Here is an 18,199-nt window from a genome sequence, read left to right as displayed (position 1 = left end):
TCTTTCTTATTTTATTCCCCACTACATTGGACTATCATTCATTTAACCAGACACCCTGCTGGGGGATACTGGGTGGTTTCCAATGGTTTATTCTTACAAAAAAGGCTGCAATGAATAACCCTGTACATACGTCAAGTGTAGCATAATTTCTATGGATAAATTCCCTAAGAGGGAATTGTTGAATCAAAGCCTAAAATACATTTGTGGATCTGGTAGATACGGCCAAACTGCTTCTGTCACAAGGCAACTTGAACTCCCATCAACGATAAATAACAGTTCCTTTTTCTCTGTAGCATCAGAATGTACTGTCAAACTCTTGAATTTCATAATTTTGTCATATTATGACTGAGACTGAGCATATTTTCATGTGCTTAAGGCAATTTCTTTTTCTGTGTACTACCCATTAATATCTTTTGCCCATTAATCTAGTGTGTAGCTCTTTCTTTCCTTATTACTTTCTAGGCACTCCTTATACATATTTACATATTGAGAACATGAAGTCCTTTGACTGAGATGTGAGTTGCAAATATTCTTCCCAGTTTATTATTTTGTCCTGTTAAAAATGTACAGTGATTTTCCTGGCTATGTATTGTTAAGACGTCAGTTCTCCCCAAATGTGTCTATAGATTCAATACAATAACCATTAAAAGTTCAGCAGATGTTTATCTTCTTATGGGAACTGATGAGCTGATTTCAAACTTATATAGAAATACAAAGGGCCAAGGATAGTCAGGACAATCTTGGAGAACATCAAGGTTGGAGGGCTTTACACAACTAGACAATAAGACTTAGTGTAAAGCTATGGTAATCAATCAGGGGACATGGTGACACAAGGATAGCCACTTACAGAAATAGAAGAGGCTCAGCAAAGCCGTGGAGAGAGGAGAGTCTTCCCAAATGGCCTGGAGTTAACTGGTTATCCATACGGGAAAGAAATGAATCTGACTCCTACCTCACACATAAACAAAACCAATTCCACTTGAATTATACACCCAACTATGAAAGTTTATAACATTTGTAGTAGATAACACAGAATATTTTAATGACCTTGGGGCAAGCAAAGATTTCTTAGATAAGACAGAAAGTACACTAAACCTAATGAAAAAATTGACAACTAGGACCTTATTAAAACTAAGGATTTCTGTTCATCAAAAGTTAACTTTAAGAAAGTAAAAAAGGCAAGCACAAAGAGAGGATGAACAGTTGCCATGTATTTAACTGACAAAAAAATCATATCTAAGATAGATAACTAACTTGCATAAACTAAAAGAAAAAAGATAGGTAATCCACCAGAAAAAAATGCGCAAAAGATTGACTAGGCATTTCCGTAAAAAAATTCCTAAATGGTTAACAAATATATGACAAGATGCCCAACATCTTACTCATCAGGAAAATGCAAATTAAAACCACAATGAAACACCACTATACACATACCAGAATGGCTAAAATCAAAACCAAAAACCACTGACAATACCAAGTGTTGGTGAGGATGTGGAGCAACTGGAACTCTCATACGCTGCTGTAAATTGTTAAAAACAAAACCACTTAAAAAAGCTCTTTGGTAGTATCTCTTAGTTGTATCTCCTCAAGATGGATGCACATATAAGTCAATGTCTCAACAATTCCACTCTTAGTTATATATCTAACATATATGCACATGTTCACCAAAAGACTTGTACAAGAATGTTCAGAGCGGCATTACTGGTATGGCCCCAAATGGGAAACAACCCAAATGTGTATCAGTTGTAAAATGGATATGTAAAATGGGTCATCTTTTTTTACAATAGAATATTATACAGAAATAAAAATGAGCTATAGGCACACTCAAAAATATACATGAATCTTACAAACACAATGAAAGAAGCCTGACATAAAATAATATATCCAATATGATTCCATTTAAATAAAGTTCAAAAACAAGCATGATTATAAATCAATAAAAAATGTTAAAAAAAAAAACCCAAAACAAATAAAACAAGCAAAACTAATTCAGAAGTTAGAATATTTGTCACCCTTGGGGAAGAGAGGGCAGTGACTTGTGACAGGTATGTTACGAGGGTTCCTGGAGGGTTGGTCGTGCTCTCTTTCTTGTGGGTACTGATTACTGCGTGTGTTTCCTTTGGACAATTCTTTGAGCTATATGTACTCATGATTTCCATACCTTTTTGGTATGTATGCAATTCCTCAATATGCAAATGCAACTGGCTGAACATAGAACCATTTTTGGGGGTTAGTCCCAAGGCTAGATGGCTTTTGGTTCAAGACTCTGACATTACAGGCTCTAAATTCATATCCTGAATTTAATCACTTCCTATCTCAGAGATCTTGTCCAACTTATTAACTCTGAGCTTCAGTTTCTTCATCTGTAAAATGGGCTAATTATAGCACCCCTCTCATAGTTATTGAGAGTATTAAACCCTTTCAACAAATATTAGCTCTGGTGTTGGTCCTTGCTTTTCTTCATCCCATGGTCAATGGTGAGGGCCGGTGATAGAGGAAGGAGAAGGATGAGGTTCAAAGCAGGAGACATTTCCAAGGTGAGATGACACTGAACTGAAGGAGAACAGAGTCCCAAGGCCTGACCTTACTGATTCTGCTCCCTGACTCTGGTTACCTGTCCATGTGTAAACATGGGAGGTAGACTAACCAGGTGATCTCTAGCTAGTCAATCCTAGCTATGATACTGTAGTGTCAGGATGGCAATGCAAATGCTATCATCCGAAAGCCAAATGCAGATTTCCACATTTGTTCCAAATTCAAACATGAAGGCCCAGAAACTTGCGCGTTAGGGTAGCGTAGCTAAATGCTCAGTGGTAAAATTATTCTATATTCTTCACTGCCCTTTTTTTAAATTTTCTAATTTTCTGCACTAAATGTGTTACATAATCAGAGCAAAATACCATACTGATATATTCATATCTATGGTCTATATCTATATACTTAAAAAAAAAAAAGAAAAAGAACTCTAATACTATAGACATGCCAGAAGGGAGAACCCAGAAACACCTTGTAGGGAAAACATTATTTCTTATGTAAAAGGCCCAGGCCTGCAAAGCGCCCTGGGACAGGCAGAAGGCTCGCTCTCACAGAGGATGTCTGTGACTGCAAAAAATTCCTGGGCATTTGCTACTTTTTATTGTGTGTCTCATCTCTAGCCTCAGTTACCTACGTTTCCTTTTCCAGCTGAAACCAGTCCAATCTTTTGTTATAGTATTTCACCTTGTTAATAAAACCCAAAGAGAATGAGAATAAAAGGGGTTTTTACTTACTGTTTCTTAATTTCTAAAACTAGTCTGGACGGAATGACCACTTGTTCTAGGGCTTCGGCACTGGAAGCGTCACTGAAGAGAATGGCAGAAAGGCTGGAATGGGGTCTCTTGCTACTGTCTTCTTGTTCCAGGGGTAGGAAGACAAAGTAAGTATTCCCACTGGAGGTTGTGAAGGACTCCATGTCCTGTAGACTCTCTTCCTGGGCTTTGACCTAGGCAGAAAATAGGACTTTACACTTGACATGATCAAACAGGCTTGGTGATCCCCATCACAGGTTTCTTGACATCAGAGGTTGTAAAACTGTGGGCCAAATCTTGCCTATATTTTTTTTTTCCCAGACAGTGCTTTTAAAATTGGGAAATTCTACCTAGTGATCTGGGTTTCTGATTTCTCTTAAAAATCAGAAAATCTGACAATTCTGAGCCTACATTCCCACATGGCATCATTAGCTGGAACTGAACAATGGCTACAACGTTGTCATAGACTGAATATTGGTGTCCCTCCAAAATTCATATCCCCAATGTGTTGGTATTTGGAGGTGGGCTCTGGAAGGTCATTAGATCATGTGGGCAGAGCCCTTCCTCATAAATGGGGTTAGTGCCCTTATAAAAAAGACTGCAAAGAGCTCTTGCCCCTTCCACCATGTAAAGGACACAGCAAAAAGGCAGTTGTTTATGGACCAAGAAGCACACTGAAGCTGCCAGTGCCTGGATCTTGAGTTCCCAGCCTCCAGAACTGTGATAAAGAATGTTGTTTATAAGCCACCTGGTCTATGGCATTCTGTTACAGCAGCCTGACCGGACTAAGACAATAATCTCCACCACTTGTCACTATTTTATACTTGGTGTCCAGCCCTCTTTTCTATTACATGCCTGTGGGCGTTTGAGTTTGGGGTCCCTGTTCAAAAAGAGGTCTATATGCCAATTCTTTCACAGAAATAAAGAGAAAGTCTTTTGCAATGCCATAATTACTGTACTGTGAGTTTGAATGTGTTCTGAGGACAAGATTTACAAATTTACAAATTTACAAGATTTCCCTGCACTCTAAGGAGAGCTGCCTGCTACCCTGGATACGGATCTTTTTTGTTACACAACCAGAGAACAGGAAGAGAGAGAGAACGGAGAGGCTAAGTTGATCTACACAATAAAGAGGAGCTGGGAAACAGAGAGGACCAGGGAAGGATGAGGAAAGTTGAGGGGTGGCTTCAGAGTAGGCTGCAAGACGGGTTGTGAGGAGGGTGAGTTTTAAAAGCAATACTGTAAGATCAGAATTGGATCCCTGTGGACAAAAATAACAGGTGTGCATACATTTGGAATTCCTCATATGAACCTCAATGGAGCCTGGGCCACTGGGGACCCAGCTTGTGTTAGGGATGCACAGAGTGAGCAGAGCACAATTTCCATACGCGAGAGTGAATCCATGGCTGGCCTACCTCATCCACAGGTGAACTCTCGTAGTCTTCCTTTTCCTCCTCTTCTTCCTCCTCCTCCTCCTCCTTCTCTTGCTCCTCTTCCTGTTCATTCACCTCCTCCTCCTCTCTCTCCTCCACCTTTTCCTTCTTCTTCTCTTGCTCCTCTTGCTCCTCTTCCTCCTCTTTCCCTTCTTCTTGAACCATCACATTTTCCTGGCTCAGGGCTGGTTTTAAGGAGCTGTCTTTTTCAACCTGCATTTCTTCTAATCCTGGAATAGAGTCCTCCCTGGATTCCTCCAACTCTTCACTCAGGACAGACTTTTCCTGTGGGCTCACTACCACATCTTGAGTTGTGGAGGACTCAGTTTCTTGATCTTCTTCTGTCTCTTCTGCTGGCCTCAGGGAACTCGTCCCCCTACTTACGCTTTCCTCACCTTTGCTCCCGTCTGCTTTAGCTCTCTGTTTCCCCCTCAGTTTTCTCATTCTCTCCTGGAAGTCCTTTGCATGTGGTTCTGTTGATGACCAACCCCAAAGCACAAGAAAAGACGGGTTACCAGTGCAGGCTGATTGGGTCTCCCCAGGCCCCAGATACACAAGAACGAAGTCAGGGAGACTCAGACTTGACTTGTAAAAATGTTACCTGGTTCCCTCAATTGGAAAAAGACTTCCCCATCCAAGTTCTACAAGGAAAAAACACAGGACACTGAATGAGCAGTGCTGCCTTCCTCCAGGGTGCCACTTCTGAAGGCCTCTCTTTCCTTTTAAGGAAAAGGACCGGCCCCTTCCTCTTGACATCTGTTGCAGGCCTTGACCTCTTATTTCATGGGGGTAATCAGGGTGTTCCCAATCAGTTTTCCTTAACCCCAAGCAGGCTAGCAAAACTTTCATCACACAGAATAAAATCTTGTTCTGACACATTTTGATAGTGATCTGGGGCAAAGAATAACAAAGTATAAACTGAAGGATGCAAACAGAAGAGCGAGAATCTGCTGCACCCAGTGCTGGATGCGCACACACAGAATGAACAGGATTTACATGACCTGGGAGCTCCCTGAGAGCCCTGAGGCCTGGATTCTGAGCCCTGCAACCTCTTTAAATCTGAGAAAGAGATGATCTCTATAGGACACACTTTCAGCACTCCTTGATATCCTGACAAAGATTCTAATTCCCCACGGGTTAGAGATGCTTTCAAAATTGAGTCAAATAAGAACTAGAAGTCATCTTCCCCCCTTTGCTTCTTGGTGAGTGGCTGGGTTTTTCTGTATCCTTTCCATACCTGTTCAAAGATCTCACGGACGCAGAAGTGTCGGCTGAGGGCGGAGCTGTAGGAGTTGAGTTCCTTCAGTATGACCGCTGGGTACTCCATCACTTCCTTCATCAGGAGGCCATGGAAACTCTCATACCTGGGAGGTTGGCAGGTGAGACCACCGTCTAAGTGGGGCTGGCTGGGCATGAGAGACCTCAGCTAAGAGCCATGCCCTGGACCACATGGAGTGGGCTAGTACCTGGCGTTTAGTTCTACACAGAGCTGCCACCTCACTTCAATAATAGTCTTTGGTTTGTTTTGCTATTTTTCTGATCTCACAAAGAACATATATTCTTTGTAGAACGTTTAGAAAACACACATGAGTTCTCTGCGTGTTGTAACATGGATTCCTGTTTCCTATCCACTGTCCTAACCCAGTCCTTGAACTTTACCTACATTATTCCATCAAACCCTCCAAAACCCCAAGGCCCAGACTTTTACCTGTTTCCTAGGTAAGAAGACCAAGGTTCAGGGGGTTACTTATTTGCCTTAAAATATTCTTCTGAATCTAAGTACTGAAATCAATTTGCAGTGCAGTTTCATCTCTGTGAACTGTCCTTACGGAATTAGTTGTACAAAAGCACAAGGTTCAAGGTAGATCACAGGGACTTGTCTTTAATATTGAGAAGCTGGAACCAATCTTAAAAAGTCCATCAATGTGAGCATGGTTAAATCAGTATGAAGCATCATATCAATGAATGCTACACGTTCATTTAAAGTGAAATGTATCTGCAGTTATAGAACAATTAGCAACCTTTATTTTAAAAAGCATTATATATACATATATATGTATGTATCTCCACATACACAACATATACAAATGTCTATGTCCATTAAAAAGGAAGAGTTGGGTAGGAATGAGGGGAATTATCTATATGTTTATATAGGTTAACTTTTTTTCTTTAACAAAAAGCATGTATGCTTTGAAATTTAAGAAGGTGGGGGAGGACCCATGCTCTTGACCTTTAAACTACATGGCCTTGTAACCTCCCTCCATAGACTTTTCCAATCAAATTCCCCCTGAAAGCTTTTGGGTTGGCTGAGAGCAGAGCTGCAAATGTTCTCCAAAGTTGGAGGCAACATTTTAATCTTGAGCTTGCTAGGCACACCCCTGGGCTCCTAAGCAGGCAGCCTCTGACTTTGAATATGAATTCCAAGCCATCCCCTTCTGCGTTTTAGGGTCCGGTCTGCCCACCTGTATTTCATATTCTTCAGAAGATCTTTGGCCTTTTCCAGGTGAAACTTCAGGGTATCCTCATTGCTTTGCTGCCTCAGTTGGTCCAAGAGCTTGTCGAGGTGAGCCTCCTGGGCCTGGCAGCCGCACCCCAAACAGGAGGAAGCAGATGTGAGTTACCAGAGCTCAAAGACTGTATACGACCTGCAGAGACTCTGTCCCTGGAGCTGTGGTCCAGGTGCCCCAGGCAGGCTCAGGACTCTCTTTTCTATAAAACGGGCACCAAATGTGCCAACACCCTTACTGTCACTGCTCTGAGCGTTTGAGTTCTTCTCTCTGCCTAGAATATTCTTCTCTGTCTACTTCACATCCCTGGAGACCTCGCTTAGATGGGACTCCTCAAGGACAGGTTCCTCCACCCACCCCGCCAGGGCAGGCCCCCGCTCCACCTTCCGGAGGCTCCTAGTCCTCACTCTCCTCATCTGTTGTACTTGATGTCAGATGCTGAGTACCCCTCCACCCCAGACGGTGTGAAGGCAGGTAGGTGGGGACCAGCTCATGTCCCGTGGGGACAGGAGGACTGCCAGAGGTAGATGCTCCATGCCCCCAAGTCTGTCTGTCTCACAGACACATCTGGATCTGGGACCCATTGCACGGCCTGGACCTGACTCAGGCAGAATTCCCCTCCTCCCATCCGGTCCCATGACCAAGGTGAGCCTCAGTCTCCCATCTGCTCAAGTTTTATAGCTTGAGGTTTTACACTTGAGTCAAAGATATGCTTGGGGTTAATTTTTATATAAAAGTTAAAATATAGTATGTATAATATGGTGGGAAGTATGGATCGAAGTCCTTTTGCTCTTACATCTGAGTGCTGGCTGAGTTCACAGGCCACTGAGCAGCGCCACTGGGCACTGACAAGCTGAGTGTGGCCCTTCACTCGTCCCCTGTGGGGGCTGCCCTGGATGCTGGGGCCCCACCTGGTTCTCCTGGCTGTGCTTCTGCCTCTGCTGCTCCATCTTCTTCTCGAGCTCCAGCTCCTGCATCAACAGCATGCCCTGATGTGCCTCCCACAGCTGCACAGCCTCCTGGAAGTAGCTGAAGAGGTTTGAGCTCTGCCACTCTGCCTGCTTTGCCACGGCCTCAAAGGATTTCTGCAGTGGCAGAACGTAGAGAAGGGGCTGTAAGTGCCCACCTGCCCGGGGTGAGCAGGAGGGGCCCGCTGGTGGGGCTCCCTCGCTGGCCTGTGGAGGCCCTGAGTCTCATGGGACTGGCCATCACTGCGTGGGCACTACCCACAAGGTTGTCTTCCAGGCCCCATCTTGGCTCATGCCCCACCCCACCCCAGGACAGCATTTCTGTTTTGTCCAAGGCCATGCGCTTGTCTTGACTGACCTGAAGACCCATTTCTACACCTGTTCCATGTCCACTGAAGTCGCTGACAGGAAGAAGAGTTTGGGGCCAAGAAGGAAGAAGGAGCCACCCCAGACGTGAGCCTGGTCCCTCAGGTGGGCCACACCCACCATGGCCTGGGGTACGTTTCCTTCTCTGGAATTCCCTGACTCAGCATCTGAGCCAAACGCCACACCCTGCTGTTAAATCCTCACCTCTCCCCCTTTCATATGGGTTTTACACTCTCATGGGGTCTGGGGTTGGCAAACTATGGCTTTTGGGCTAATTGTAGCCTTGTGCCTTTTTTATTCAACCTTGGGAGCTAAGCACAGATTTTACATTTTTTTTAATGGCTGAAAAAAATCAAAATAAAATATGTAATGATGTAAAAATTATATGAAATTCAAATTTCAGTGTCAACAAAGTTTTCTTGAAATGCAGCCATCCCCATTCATTTCTGCATTGCCTAGGACCGCTTTTCTGTGACAACAGCAGAGCAAGAATTTGTGCCAGAAACCTGACAATACGCAGAGCCTAAAATATTGACTATCTGGCCCTTGACAGAAAATGTCTGCTGACCCTCTGCTCAAGACTCTGAGTATCTTGGGATGGGGGCTTATTGTTCCTCATGACCTTCGGCACCCAAACTCAGCAAGGGCTTGGGAAGCCCTCACTGCCTGGGACTGTTCGCTTGGAGTCCTGGTGGCAACAGCGGGGTGGCTGGGGAGCCAGGCTGAGCCTGAGTGCTGCTCCAGAGGGGCCGGCCGTGACCGGCGGTGGACTCACGAATGACAGGGAAGTTGTAAGCCTGAGGACTCCCACTCCTCCCACAGCCCAGCACCCCGGGCGACCCTCCCACCCCAATCCTGCTCTCCAGCTACGCACGTCCAAGACCTCCAGCTCCTCCTCCACCTTGCTCTGGAGACTTCCCACCAACTGGAAGAAGGACGGGCTCACCAGGCCCTCGGCCTCCTCCTCTGTGAAGGCTTTCCAGTCCAGCAGCTGCTGCTAGAGAGGGACAAGGCAGAGCCTGGCTCAGGGCTGGTCCTGTCCCCTGAGACTGCCTCCCACCCATCCCTGAGAACCCCGGAGGAAACCCCCAAAGCAGTGAAGATGGTCCAGCTTTCCATCCACTATGTGCAGGTGCTGGGTGCTGCCCCTGTTCACTGACTCCCCCAGAGGTGTTCTCAGTAGCCCTGTTTGGCAGGCAAGGAAACTAAGGCTCAGAGAAGTGAAGGAACTTGTTGGAGCCCACACATCTGACAAGTGGTGAGCCCAGATCTGAACTCAGAATTGTCCTACTGCAGACCCTACAAGCATAAACCACCACCCTAGACAGCCTCAGCGTTGCTCCAAACCAGACAGGGCTTCCATCTCCTGTTGGAAACTATGCCAAATGAAAAGTGAGCTCTCTATATTAATAAAGCCTTGGCTTTTGCACAGAATCTAATATAAATCAACCTCCCCCAAATTAAGAATTTCTCTCCAGTTGTATACTTCCAATGCTGCTGAACAGGAAACCAGGTGCCCTCTGTCAAGCTCAAAGTGCTCTTGGGGTACATGATGACTTCAGCACTCATCCCTTGCTTGCACCCAAAAAGTGCAGTGAGCATGGGCACAGGTGTCAGCACTCAGGGGCAAAGGGGAGGGGTGAATGAGGAGGGGGTGAGTGCCAGGGGTGTGGTCTTGGGAAGGCTCTCCAGGGCACAAGGCTCCCCTCCCAGCTCACCCTCCAGGCTTCACTCCCAAGATCTGACACCCTCTAAAGGGCTAACTGAGAGGCCTGTGACTGGCCCTAAGGCCATAGAGCAAATGGGCAGAACCCTGTGGGCTCCGGCGGCCCCCAGAGTTCTGCAAACTTGGTCTTCTCATCTCCAGATGGGGCCAGCGACACTCGCTCTGCAGGACCTTGTAGGATTCAATGAAAGTGGGTGGAGCGCAGCACCTGCACCATGCATTGTACCGGAAAGTGCTCTGTTCCCCATGAACGCTCATCTCAGAGTCCTGGAGGCAGAGCAAAAGCTCAACAGACTGAAATGTGAGGGGTGGAGCAGCAGGAGCTTCTTGGCGGCAGCAGGTGGACCCTCATGGCTTGGGGACTCCTACTGCCACAGCTGGCAGGTTAGACCATCTTCAAAATGATTAGCCTCTTCTGGGTTTTTCATCTAAACAGTTTCACCAAGGAGGCAGGGAGGGGGCATTTTGACAAAGTATGTTCTTGTGCCTCAGAAAACCAGGCACTGTAATTGAACGGGTTTGTGAGTGAACTTACTGTCTCACCCTCTAACAGGCAGGCAGGTGGAGGGTAAAGTTGGGGCTGATGGCAGTGGCAACACTATTTATAAAAGGCAAGCATGGAGATAACTCCCATGATATGACCTCCACCGAATAAATAATGTCAACTGCCACAAATGAACTCATTTACCAAACAGAAACAGACTCACAGACATAGAAAACAAACTTATGGTTACCAGTGGGGAAGTGAGAGGGGAGGGATAAATTAGGAGTTTGGGATTAACAGATACTAAATACTATATATAAAATAGACAAACAACAAGGTCCCACTGTATAGCACAGGGAACTAGATTCAATATCTTGTAATGGCCTACAATGAAAAAGAATATATATATATATAAAACCAAATCACTAGGCTATACACCAGAAACTACCATAACACTGTAAATCAACTATATGTCACTTTAAAAAACAATAATAATAATGTCAAGTGCCAAAAGTGATAGAGGGTCAAGAGTGAAGGCTGAGGTGATCTGACAGTGTAAACTTTATCTGTGGAGTCAGGGAAGGCTTCCTGGAGGAGGTCATGTTGGGGCTACTGAGGGGTGGGTGGGAAGAGCTGGGGAGGAGGGGGTCCAGGCTGCAGGAGCAGCTTCAGAATGCCCAGAGGCCAGTGAGGAAGGAAAGCAGGAGATGCAGGCTGGAGAGGGGCAGGGGTGTGCGGGGGGACACCAGGCCCCGTGTCCTTTGCTCCTCTCCTCAGACGGGCTGGGAAGGGCACCCACCTTACACTTCTGCACTTGGGCCAGGCACTCCTGCCAGGTCTTCTCGTACTGCAAGCGGATCTGCATCATGCAGTCCACATGGTAGGCATCTCCACGGGTGGAAAAAAACACGTCAGCAGCTTTTCCAGCAGGAAGTGGGGGGGAGGATAGGAGAGGAGTTTCCCATCGTTAAGGGACGTGACTTCTCCCCAGCCAAGTGCCTCGATAGTGGAGATAATTTAGACCAGGGGCTAAGGTATCTTCCTCCTCACAAAGTTCTCAATACCTACCCAAGATACGGACCTCAAATAAGGAGCCACCTTCTTCCGCTCTTGACTCAGTTTCAATGCTGGTGAAACTCTTTTTGGGGAGTTGTACCAAGTCATAAAACAGTAACCGGGTTGCAAATTAATGAGAGTTTACAGATCATGTCTGTGGTGAATTCCTTAAGAAGGGAATGGACTAGCAGAATGGTCAGAAGCTGACTGATTGATTGACTGACTGACTGACTGACTGACTGATTTTCTCCTCCTCCTCCTCCCCACTGTTTCTCGTTTTTAGTCACCTCAGTGTGACTCTTGGTGTCTAAATAAGCAAATGAAGTTTAATGTTCCCAGCAGGTAACATAAAGACTGTGTGGTGATTGTTCCTCGACAAGGGCTGGGGAGGGCAGACTGGGTGGCAGTCAGAATACTGGGGAGGGCAGATGTGCAGGGGAGCTGGGGAGCAGAAGCTCTAAAGCTGGTTTCTCCCATCCCCAGGACCACTTCCTAGGCCAGCATATCCTACTCTTCCTGTGAAGCCACTGTGATGAAGCCCCCAGGGGTCTCTGTGCTTCTGCTCCTGAACCCCTGTGACCTGCTCCCCACTCTAACCTTATCACTCCCACCTCAGAACCTTCCACTGGGTTCCCACTGCCTTCAGGATAAAGTTCAGCCTCTTACACACGGCCACGTGGCCAACATAGCCTGGCCCTTTGGCATCCTCCAGCCTCCCCTGCCACCTTCCTTCCCAAAGGCCCCAGCTCTGTCTGGTCTTTCAGCCTCCCCACATACTGGTCTTCCTGCTTGGAGTGCTCCCTTGAGCCCTGGGCTTGGCTCACTCAGACTTGCCTTACAGGTCCCAACTGGGTAATCACTTCCCTGGCAAGGTCTTTAACCAGGCTGAGTTCCCAAATACATATTCACTTGTCCACTCTGCTGTGACATCCTGCATGGTCTGACTTCATCTCTGGGCTGGAAGCACCCAAGGGGAGACCTGCCCTGCTGGTTACCAGGGCCCAGCACCATGCTTGTTCCTAGGAGGTTCCCAGTGAACAGTAACCATTGCTATTATTTGGAGTCTCAGGGTTCTTACCCTTGGTATTATAATATAATACCTTTGGAATTATAAACCTGAGAGCCCTGGGAGCAATGATGAGTACTACTAACCAAAGTACCCACGTCAAATCCAGCTGTGACACTTCATTAGCTGTGTGACCTTGGGCAGGATACTTCACCTCTCTGTGCCTCTGAGACCTCCTCTATCATAGGGCAACAATGACACCACTGACCTCACTGGGTTGCTGTGACCCTTAAAGGAGATGGAAATATTATATATCTTCCAGAGCAAGACTTGCGAACTTTTTCTATAACAGGCTAGACAGTAAATATTTCCATCTTTGAGGGCTCTGTGGTCTCTGTTGCAACCACTCATTTCCACTATTGTAAAGCAGAAGCAGCCAGAGACAGTATGAAAACAAATGAGCAGAGCTGTGTTCCAATGAAATTTATTTACTGTCAGTGGCCCATGGGCTGGAGTTTGAAGATCCTGATTATAGAGAATTTCTAAACATACCATTTATTCTTGAGCACTGAGTAAGCCAGACACTAAACTATGACTGGACGGCAGGATAGCACGTGATTCTTACATCAGCCCCACAAAGTAGGCACCTTTATTTTTGCTCTTGAGATCCCTATTTTATGGAGGAGGAATTTGAGTTCAAGAGAAGACATGAATCCCCCAAAGTCACAGAGAGGGGACAGTGCAAAGCTGGGCACCAAACCCACATCTCTCTGCCTGCAAGACCAAGTGCTTAACCTCACACGCCCAGGATCTGGCCCTCCCGCTGCCCTCTCAGGTGTCCTTGGAGCCATCCCTCTGGCTCTATGCTGTGGTCAGGGGTCAGAGTGCAGGGCTGGCATTGCTGCAGGCTGGGCAGTGACTCAGGAGGTGGTGGGAGGGAGGAGGGGGCTCTGCCAGGCAAGGTCTTAGGGCCCAATATGAACCCTCAGAGTTTACTCTTCCCTCCACACCCCAACCCTCCTTCCGCAGGAGGGATGTGCCACTCCCTCCTGAATTTGCAACAGACTCTCATATAAATGACTGGCCGACAGACTGAAGCTGCTATGAAGCTACTACCTGAACAGAGTTTCGGAGAGAACTGAGTGGGATCCCACAACCTCACTTACCGAGGTGCTTATTCAGGGAGTTGAGAGAAGAACGCCATTCCATTAGCTGAGCTTTGCTGTAATTGGGGGGCAGGAGGTCACTGGGGAAGGAAGATAGGACAAGTGAGCCATGCTTGAGTAAAACAGTCACTTGCCAAAATTGGTAGCATCTTCAAGGAACATAGGTCCAGGGTAGCATCTATGTAAATAGTGAAGAAACAAGTGACTTGTGGGGATCTCTGGGTGCCAAAAACATACATCATGAAAAGGTCTATTAATATTAATGTGCCTGTTACTTAGGAAACAAAACCAAATATTCCTACTGCAAAAAAAATCCAAATGGTTCATATCACTTGACCAAGGAAGCCACTTCAAGGAACCTAATCAGAACTAAGAACATAAGATGCATACAAAGTTTATGCATTAAGGCAGTTGCTTAACAGTCCTGTTAATAAACACCCCCAAAATCATAAGCAACCTTCAAAAATTGGGAATTGTCTAAATAAAGTACATGAATTCTCTTCTGTAGTCATTAAAAAGAGTATGACAGATTGAAAAATGATCAGTATTGTTAGCCCCTCCCACCAGGAGGTAGAGTCTACTTCTCCATCCCTGGATCTGGACTTGGCCATGTGATTTGCTTTGGCCAGTGGGATACCAGCAAACGTGACAGAAGAGGCTGGAAAGGGCTTGTGCATTCTGCTTGCCCTCTCTTGTCGTAAGGAGTTCTTCTGCTACCACCACCACCACCCCTACGCCTGGATTAACCTGGAGTAGGCTGGAGAGCAACTGGAGAGAGGCCTTAGCTATCCCAGCCTGGGCTCCAGACACAGGAGTGAAGCCATCCAAGACCATCCAGCCCCAGCTGCTGGCCCACAGAATCATGAGAAGCAAAAAATGATTGTCGCTTTAAGCCACTAAGTAAGTTTTAGGTGGTGTTTAATGGCATGGAGAGATGCATATGGCATATTATTTATTGTCCAAACCAGGATATTTCTGACAGTGAAAGGGGGATGCTATTCACGATTATGCCAGGACAAGATGTGTAACCCAGGATGGTCTTGGGCACCCCACTTACAGTGGGACAATAGAGAGCAAAAGGTAGATACAGGAGTGTGCAGGGCACAATCTCAAGTCCAAACATTGTACTAAATGCAATATGGTATTCTAGGTTGGGTTCTGGAATAGAGAAAGGACGTCACTGGAAACACTCGTAAAATCCAAAAAAGTCTGGTATTTAGTTAATAAGAATGGACCAAACTTAATTTCTTACTTTTGACAAGTGTCCAGTGGCCATGTACAAGGACAGCAGGAGGGAAACTGGATTAGGAGCACACAGGAATTCTGCATGCTATCTCTGTGACTTTTCTGTAAATCTAACATTATTCCAAAATACAAAATTTATTTTTTAAATAATTTTTAAAATACATGCACATATGCTTATTGAGTCCAGGAAAATCCATGAGGGTTCTCCTAGGACTTTGGATAACTTGCTCTTAGGGCACTGAGAGTCTTAGCAAGACCCTCCACCCCTCTGCCATCACTCCCCACAAGCCTGTAGAGGGCCTGGCATGAGCAGAAACAAGGATCCTCACTGGGTTTCTGGGGTTTCCAGGGAAAGGCCTGAAGCTGTGGGTCTGGACAGGGTGTGGGGCTGCCTGTGATCCCGTATGAGGCAGTTTCCTGGAACAGCTCCTCAGACTTGATTGGAAGGCTCCCTAGCTGCTGACAGGTGAAGGAGAACTAGGTGGTATCTACATGGTGTGCTCTGTGGGAGCGTCAAGACCTCCTTGCACAAACACCACAAACCCAAACCTTCCCTCTTGACGCTCACTGGAATTTTGTGATCAAGGCTTTGCAAATTTACCTTTAAGTTGTGCGCTTAAGCATTGTGTTTGCAATGTTTCCAGACACTGGAATTGTGTCCTGATTTCACCTTTTTATATCGCCCCACTACTGAGTCCTGTAAATGTACTCTTGCCCGTGATCTCTTAGAACTGCCCCCACCTTCCTCCAGCCCAGGTCATGTCACCCACCCAGCTCTGTGCTCTGCCTGCAAACACCACCATTACATAGTGTGTCCTAGCTGTGGCCACAAGAATCAATGAATGCATTTTTCTCCATGTCTTTGGCCCTGTCTCTCCCCTCCACTCAGACAGTAGCCAGCCTCATGTTCACCACCTATGCAAGGGATGTGGTGGGGCAGAAAAGACATCAGCCTAGAAATCTTTCTGCATTTTGTTTGCAAAAGTCTAAGTTCTCAGGAGAGCCGAGAGTGCTGGTGAGGAGAAGGCATTTGTGGGAGTGGGCTGAGATCCCTGGGGAGGAGGGGGATCCTGGGGACCATGACTATCTCCTCACCCAATAGAAAGCCACCGGGGGGAGGTGCAGACAGAGCAGGATGGACAGTGCCAGCCTGGGTCCTACTTCCTGGTGGCACCGTGGGAGCAGGTGCAAGATCCAGCTCCCTAGACAGGAATGGCTGCCTGGGTGTAAGGACACAGGGGCTCTGAGCAGTCCCTCAAGACTCCTGCGTCCAGCTGTCAGGAGGCAACAGCAGTTGCCCAGTGGCATGTGTGTGGACCAAACACTGATGACCAGACTTGGCTTTGGGTGGGATGTCCATCCTTACTGGCCAGGACCCCCAAGAAAAGACTAAATTTTGTCCAGTTTAATGAACAAGGACTCAGAGTCAGAAGTAAGTGGAGGCACAGAAAACAACAAAAGCATTTTTCCTTGTGCTGAGATTTTTATCCACCTTGCTAACTTCACACCTGCATGAAAATGTGGCTGCGCGTGGGGCAGGAGATGCCCATCCCGGGGGAGACTCTCTGGCTCAAGTCGTGTGGGGTCCTAACAGTCATTTACATCCTAGGAGAACGTGGGCTCTGTGGTGGGAAACGTGAAGAACCTGTGTCCTGGGTGGTCAGGGTGAAAGGGAATGACAAGGTACACAGGTCCCAGCACATGAAATATCTCTGCCTTGCAGGATCATGAAGGCTCCCTCCTGCTGCTGAGGGTGAATGCGACAGGCTCCCCACGCAGTGGGCTTCCAGGGTCTAGTACACTCAGTGTACCCCCACCAAACAGCTCATTGTGGGGTCAGAGCTGATGGACCCAGGTCTGAGGGAAGCATCTTCACCCTCTAACAGGTCCCCTGTCCGATGGCAGCAGCCCCCTCACCACGCTTCGGGCCTCCAGCCTCACACCCTTGCATCCACCCTCCAAACTGCAGAGCTGATGGAGCCACTCTGCTCCCCACTGCCCTGGCCTGGCTCTTCCCTCCCCGACTCTCCTATGACCTTACCCCTTGTCACTGCCTGCTTCCAAGCTTTTCAGCACAGTTGCACTAAACTTCTTTCTACAGCAAATGTGTCATGTTCCCTGTTGCCGCTGGGGCTAGAACACCCCAGAACGTGGGCCCAAGTGACCAGCCCAAAACCAGAGAACTGGGAGATGGCCTGGTCTGGAGGACACCTCAGGGGAAAGGTCAACGCTGATGACTGCACCTGCCTCTCCCATGGACCCCCGAAGCACCCCTCCCCAGCAACCTTGCCCGCTGTACCAGATGGTGCAGAGATGTTCCAGCCGCTTCTGCTGCAGGGTGCTCTGGTTCTTCAGCATGCTCTCCAGTTCCTTCTTCACAGCTGGAGGAGCCTGGATCCTCTCATTGGCCATGAACTCACTGGGTGTCCAGATACATGAGCACCATGGAGAGAGGAGGGGCAAAGTGGGTGGGTAGGAGAGAAGGGATGAGACCCATAGCAAGAACATTCAAACCCCAGCACCTTGACACCACTCCAAGACCCTTCCTCCCTGTCTAGGCCTCCGGGACACTGAGGAGAGGATGGAGGAGAGGTGGGGGAGGGACAATGGGAGAGAGAAGGATGGAGAGACTGCCAGTGAAGCTCTGGCACTAAGAGCATGGGACAAGCAGGCACAGACAGAGTAAGGGTCCTGACTGCCACCTCCAGCTCTGTGACCTTGGGCAACTCACTCCCTCTCTCTGAATCTCAGTTTCCTCTTCTGTCATGGAGCTAACGACAGCACCTTCCTCATCTGGTACTTGTGAGGACCCAGCCAGATAACTCAAGCAAAGCCCTTAGCACCATGCCTGGCCACTGGGAAATGCCCAGCGGATGTCAGCTCCTGCCATCACTGTCGGTGATTACTGACATCTGTAACATCCTTCCAGGCCCAGGCCCAGGCCCAGGTCCAAGC

General features: G+C 47.2%; 1 protein-coding gene across 1 annotated transcript in view; it reads right to left on the bottom strand.

Annotated features, from left to right (window-relative positions):
- The window catches only part of CCDC180 (coiled-coil domain containing 180), a 51,981-nt gene that overhangs the window by 21,387 nt on the left and 12,395 nt on the right, over positions 1-18,199 (bottom strand). Inside the window, exons 10-19 of the mRNA XM_064490325.1 lie at positions 17,544-17,663; positions 14,000-14,079; positions 11,571-11,659; positions 9,436-9,558; positions 8,139-8,312; positions 7,183-7,298; positions 5,958-6,084; positions 5,322-5,361; positions 4,703-5,193; positions 3,270-3,481 (exon numbers count right to left, since the gene is read on the bottom strand). Coding sequence (XP_064346395.1) covers positions 3,270-3,481; positions 4,703-5,193; positions 5,322-5,361; positions 5,958-6,084; positions 7,183-7,298; positions 8,139-8,312; positions 9,436-9,558; positions 11,571-11,659; positions 14,000-14,079; positions 17,544-17,663 — 1,572 coding nt within the window. The remainder of the gene's footprint in view (positions 1-3,269; positions 3,482-4,702; positions 5,194-5,321; positions 5,362-5,957; positions 6,085-7,182; positions 7,299-8,138; positions 8,313-9,435; positions 9,559-11,570; positions 11,660-13,999; positions 14,080-17,543; positions 17,664-18,199) is intronic.

Source organism: Camelus dromedarius, chromosome 10, assembly GCF_036321535.1.
Source record: "Camelus dromedarius isolate mCamDro1 chromosome 10, mCamDro1.pat, whole genome shotgun sequence".
NCBI classification, from domain to species: domain Eukaryota; kingdom Metazoa; phylum Chordata; class Mammalia; order Artiodactyla; family Camelidae; genus Camelus; species Camelus dromedarius.
Note: the sequence above shows the minus strand (reverse complement) of the source record. Positions and strands in the feature narration are given on the sequence as shown.